The 6,008-nt window shown below is 42.4% G+C and overlaps 1 protein-coding gene across 1 annotated transcript; it reads left to right on the forward strand.

Annotated features, from left to right (window-relative positions):
• Window positions 1-2,965: 2,965 nt before the first annotated feature.
• On the forward strand, window positions 2,966-5,531 carry LOC129845477 (C-type lectin domain family 4 member E-like). The gene is made up of 6 exons (XM_055913421.1): window positions 2,966-3,080; window positions 3,393-3,503; window positions 3,599-3,721; window positions 3,847-3,989; window positions 4,071-4,174; window positions 5,232-5,531. Exons 1-6 carry the CDS (start codon window positions 2,966-2,968, stop codon window positions 5,377-5,379), a joined length of 744 nt encoding a protein of 247 aa, XP_055769396.1. The 3' UTR covers window positions 5,380-5,531.
• The last annotated feature ends 477 nt before the right edge of the window (window positions 5,532-6,008 follow it).

Below are 6,008 nucleotides of genomic sequence, written 5' to 3' on the forward strand. Positions count from 1 at the left end.
TCTGTTGGGGTAGATGTGAGCTCTACAACCCAGGGCCCCGTTTCCCAAAAGCATCTTAAGGCTCCATCATTTTTACCACAGGATCCTATTGATCTAAGATGAACTTAGCCTTAATATGCTTTGGGAAACTGTGTCCTGGTCTCTGTCACCAACTGTAGTACCTGTAGTTAATACTACATCCACCCAGGTCTCTGTTACCAACACTACAGCTGTACCTGTAGTTAGTACTACATTCACCCAGGTCTCTGTCACCAACACTACAGCTGTACCTGTAGTTAGTACTACATCCACCCAGGTCTCTGTCACCAACCTTACAGCTGTACCTGTAGTTAGTACTACATCCACCCAGGTCTCTGTCACCACCACTACAGCTGTACCTGTAGTTAGTACTACATCCACCCAGGTCTCTGTCACCAACACTACAGCTGTACCTGTAGTTAGTACTACATCCACCCAGGTCTCTGTCACCAACACTACAGCTGTACCTGTAGTTAGTACTACATCCACCCAGGTCTCTGTCACCAACACTACAGCTGTACCTGTAGTTAGTACTACATCCACCCAGGTCTCTGTCACCAACACTACAGCTGTACCTGTAGTTAGTACTACATCCACCCAGGTCTCTGTCACCAACACTACAGCTGTACTTGTAGTTAGTACTACATCCACCCAGGTCTCTGTCACCAACACTACAGCTGTACCTGTAGTTAGTACTACATCCACCCAGGACTCTGTCACCAACACTACAGCTGTACCTGTAGTTAGTACTACATTCACCCAGGTCTCTGTCACCAACACTACAGCTGTACCTGTAGTTAGTACTACATCCACCCAGGTCTCTGTCACCAACACTACAGCTGTACCTGTAGTTAGTACTACATTCACCCAGGTCTCTGTCACCAACACTACAGCTGTACCTGTAGTTAGTACTACATCCACCCAGGTCTCTGTCACCAACACTACAGCTGTACCTGTAGTTAGTACTACACCCACCCAGGTCTCTGTCACCAACACTACAGCTGTACCTGTAGTTAGTACTACATCCACCCAGGTCTCTGTCACCAACACTACAGCTGTACCTGTAGTTAGTACTACATCCACCCAGGTCTCTATCACCAACCTTACAGCTGTACCTGTAGTAAGTACTACATCCACCCAGGTCTCTGTCACCAACACTACAGCTGTACCTGTAGTTAGTACTACATCCACCCAGGTCTCTGTCACCAACACTACAGCTGTACCTGTAGTTAGTACTACATCCACCCAGGTCTCTGTCACCAACACTACAGCTGTACCTGTAGTTAGTACTACATCCACCCAGGTCTCTGTCACCAACACTACAGCTGTACCTGTAGTTAGTACTACATCCACCCAGGTCTCTATCACCAACCTTACAGCTGTACCTGTAGTTAGTACTACATCCACCCAGGTCTCTGTCACCAACACTACAGCTGTACCTGTAGTTAGTACTACATCCACCCAGGTCTCTGTCACCAACACTACAGCTGTACCTGTAGTTAGTACTACATCCACCCAGGTCTCTGTCACCAACACTACAGCTGTACCTGTAGTTAGTACTACATCCACCCAGGTCTCTGTCACCAACACTACAGCTGTACCTGTAGTTAGTACTACATCCACCCAGGTCTCTGTCACCAACACTACAGCTGTACCTGTAGTTAGTACTACACCCACCCAGGTCTCTGTCAGCAACACTACAGCTGTACCTGTAGTTAGTACTACATCCACCCAGGTCTCTGTCACCAACACTACAGCTGTACCTGTAGTTAGTACTACATCCACCCAGGTCTCTGTCACCAACACTACAGCTGTACCTGTAGTTAGTACTACATCCACCCAGGTCTCTGTCACCAACACTACAGCTGTACCTGTAGTTAGTACTACATTCACCCAGGTCTCTGTCACCAACACCACAGCTGTACCTGTAGTTAGTACTACATCCACCCAGGTCTCTGTCACCAACACTACAGCTGTACCTGTAGTTAGTACTACATCCACCCAGGTCTCTGTCACCAACACTACAGCTGTACCTGTAGTTAGTACTACATCCACCAGAGGGCCACCTTTGACTCTGTCCCTGTATGTAAGGATCTGTGTGATGCTTTCTCTCCTCCTGTGGAATAGAGTAGAGCTGTAGAGTTGTATAATAGTTCATGTAGGTAGATGTCATGTGGAACAGTGGAATCAGTGCAGAGAGAGTTGTGTCGTTAGATGTAACCAGTATGTATATGTTATGTTGTACTAAAAGACAGGGTGGAAATATGAACGTTTTGTCATAAAACATGTGAAGGGTTTTAATTCTTCTTTCTATTCCCTTAAAACTGAAACTATGGAGATGTTGTCAGAACTTCTGCTTTTTCATTCTGAGTAACTCTTCACATTCAGCATAGATAGAACAAAGAGCCTATATGGTACAGATCTAGAATCAGGTTTCCCTCCCAAAATCCTAACTTTAACCATTTGTGGTGGAAATTCAAAACGGACCTAAGATCAGTGTCTTGTGGCAACTTCCCCCCTGCCCCGCCGGTCACAGAGTGCAAGACATAATTGTCTCTCCATTTGAAGGTTGGGGGTGCTGTAAATTTAGTCAGGATATATGTAGGGTATATGTGAATGTATCCAAAATTGGGACCCTGTGACCCACACATACATCATATAGCATGATATAGAGTCATATCATGTAGTATATTATCACCTCAGTTGAATCACATGTTTAAAACTGATGAACACTGGGAAACAAACATGTTCAGATTAGGAACTAAGGCTGGTTCAAGTCACGTGGTGACCAGTTTCCCCTTCACTGTGGTTGAACGTTTAAAAAATAGTGTCACTACAGTATATCACACAGACGCAGGACAGTGCAGGGAGAAGACACAGCTACAGACGTACATTAAAGTTGAGGTCAGAAGTAGAAGTTACTGTATTTGACCACAAGTGTGTTAAGATGTCAGAGGGAGTTTATGGAAACTCAGATGGAGTTGAAGACGAGGAGCCTGATGCAATGAAGAACACAGACATTGATGACCAATTATATTCCAATGTAAGAACCTTCAAGCCCAGTCCAAGAGATTAAGTTGTTGCTTCAGGTAAGATTGCACTCATGCTCTCACACACATGAACAAACACATACACACATGAACACACACACACCGAGAGGGAGAGAGTACTGGGGGAGTGGCGGCAGGTCAAGAAGACACAGGATGGCCAGTAGAGGGCGATGCAGGAGCAGATGTGACACACACACACATAAATTACACACACAATACATTAAAACAGATTACCCTGTAGTACGATACCTTTATTTGTCCCAATCCTGGATGATACAGTAAAACATAATACCAAAGACCTTACTTTTATCATTTGTGATTCAGTACATGTTCAGTGGTGGAAGAGACCCTCTGGAGTTGCTGCAGTGTGTCTGGGGCTGCTGTGTGTTCTCCTACTGGCTGGGATCAGAGGCCTGTCTGTCTACTGTAAGTTGAGTATGTTTTCACTGAAGCTTAAGTAGCCTACTTAATCATACTTATCCATAAATGGTGTGGTAAATTACATGTTTGAATAACTCTTCCTTTTACAGATGGAGTCATTGGTCATCACAACTCAACAGAGAGAAACCAGCTACAGACCAGTAACAACAACCTGACTGAAGAGAGAGATCAGCTACAGACTGAGAGAGATTTTCTTAGCGGGAGTCTTACCAGTTGTAGTGAGTTAACCTAGAGTAATAAATTATCATTCATCCCAAGCACCTCATTGTATGTCTGTATTCTGTCATTAAGTGTCCAGCGTGATACATTGAAGGAAATACATGTTTTCATCTTGTAGAACAATCCTGTCCTGAAGGCTGGCAGAAGTTTGAATCCAGTTGGTACTTCCTGTCTACTGAGACTAAAACCTGGAAGGAGAGCAGAGAGGACTGTCTGGAGAGAGGAGCAAACCTGGTGATCATAAACAGCAGTAGGGAACAGGTGAGACAGAGATAAGATATGGCTTTGCATTGGTAGATATGATCAAATATATTGGTATATATTTAGCTTTCTCAACAACAGGAGTTTCTCTTCAACCTCAAGAAGAGAGTCTGGATTGGTCTGACTGACTCTGTTACTGAGGGGACCTGGAAATGGGTGGACGGCACCCCACTGACCACCCCAAGGTAATATACTACTGCTCTAATAACACTGACCACAGAGTAAGGAGAAGGACTGATTATCTGTGTTGTTCGTACTCTAGGTCCTCCATACTCAACTGGTGGACCAACACTGACCACAGAGTAATGGATGATACCTACTCTGACAATAAGGCTCCAATGTTCAGTTCATTCAACTTTTATCTATACAGGTTATTTTTTTTGATAGCTGCAGTCAACAACGTTGAATTAAGCTGAATAATGTCAGTCTATTATTTAGGATTGTGATGATCTAACTGTGATATCTGACTGTTGTTAACCCTGTAGGTACTGGAATTAACCGTGATATCTGACATTTATCCCTGTAGGTACTGGAATTAACCATGATATCTGACTGTTTTTAACCCTGTAGGTACTGGAATTAACCATGATATCTGACTGTTTTTAACCCTGTAGGTACTGGAATTAACCATGATATCTGACTGTTGTTATCCCTGTAGGTACTGGTATTAACCATGATATCTGACTGTTGTTAACCCTGTAGGTACTGGTATTAACCATGATATCTGACTGTTGTTAACCCTGTAGGTACTGTTATTAACCATGATATCTGACTGTTTCTAACCTTGTAGGTACTGGCATTAACCATGATATCTGACTGTTGTTAACCCTGTTTTTAACCCTGTAGGTACTGGTATTAACTATGATATCTGATGGTTTTTAACCATGTAGGTACTGGTATTAACCATGATATCTGACTGTTTTTAACCCTGTAGGTACTGGTATTAACCATGATATCTGATGTTGTTTAACCCTGTAGGTATTGGTATTAAACATGATATCTACTGGTTTTTAACCCTGTAGGTACTGGTATTAAACATGATATCTGACTGTTGTTAACCCTGTAGGTACTGGTATTAACCATGATATCTGACTGTTTTTAACCCTGTAGGTACTGGTGTTAACCATGATATCTGATGGTGTTTAACCCTGTAGGTACTGGTATTAACCATGATATCTGACTGTTGTTAACCCTGTAGGTACTGGTATTAAACATGATATCTGATGGTTTTTAACCCTGTAGGTACTGGAATGACAATCAGCCTGATAGTGGAGATCCTAGTGGGGAGGAGGACTGTGTTGAGATACATAAAAATTGGATTCCACTTAAGGCATGGAATGACATGTCATGTGACATTAAACTCAACTGGATTTGTGAGAAAGTGTTTTAACATCAACATGACAACATACTGTAGTCTGCAGTGCACACAACTTCTTCCTTCATTCTCTCTCACACACACAGAGACTCTTTCTGTCTTGCTCTCACTCACACACTCTGCCTCAATCCCAACACCCCCTTACACAGATTTTCACACACACACGCACATGCATACACTTTCACACACGCATGCAAATGCACCTATTGTTGTATTTGTTTGTAGTATCATATTAATTAAAGTCCTACTTCTTTCCTGATTGTACCTTCCTGTGTACTATTCATTTTGTTTCACACATCATCAGATATAATTTGAAATTAGTACATTTTACCTTGTGCATAAACATAATTTCCAATTCAAATAATTCATAAGAATATATTCTAATTTAGGCCTGGTGCAAACATTCTCAACAGTATCAAACCAGCATTACATATGAGTTGACTGTATCACCAATCAGTGAGTGTAGTAGAGATATCATAGGATCTCAAACGATGTTACTAAGTCATCTTTGCCAGTCAGTCATTGTTGTAAAGTTACATACAATATAAAATGCTCATATCTGACTGCTGTTCTCCTATAAGGGTCCAAAAAGAGTGAAGTGGATATTTTCAGTCATTCAAACAGCTGTCACTCAATCTCATCCT

Source organism: Salvelinus fontinalis, unplaced genomic scaffold, assembly GCF_029448725.1.
Source record: "Salvelinus fontinalis isolate EN_2023a unplaced genomic scaffold, ASM2944872v1 scaffold_0315, whole genome shotgun sequence".
In the NCBI taxonomy this organism is placed as follows: Eukaryota; Metazoa; Chordata; class Actinopteri; order Salmoniformes; family Salmonidae; genus Salvelinus; species Salvelinus fontinalis.

Bases quoted from the DNA above. Each gene is read 5' to 3' on its own strand.
- LOC129845477 (XM_055913421.1), top strand. From the start codon at position 2,966: ATGTCAGAGGGAGTTTATGGAAACTCAGATGGAGTTGAAGACGAGGAG. The intron at 3,504-3,598 runs GTATGTTTTCAC...TTCCTTTTACAG, and splicing joins GTCTGTCTACTGTAAGTTGA to ATGGAGTCATTGGTCATCAC. The intron at 4,175-5,231 runs GTAATATACTAC...TTAACCCTGTAG, and splicing joins ACCCCACTGACCACCCCAAG to GTACTGGAATGACAATCAGC.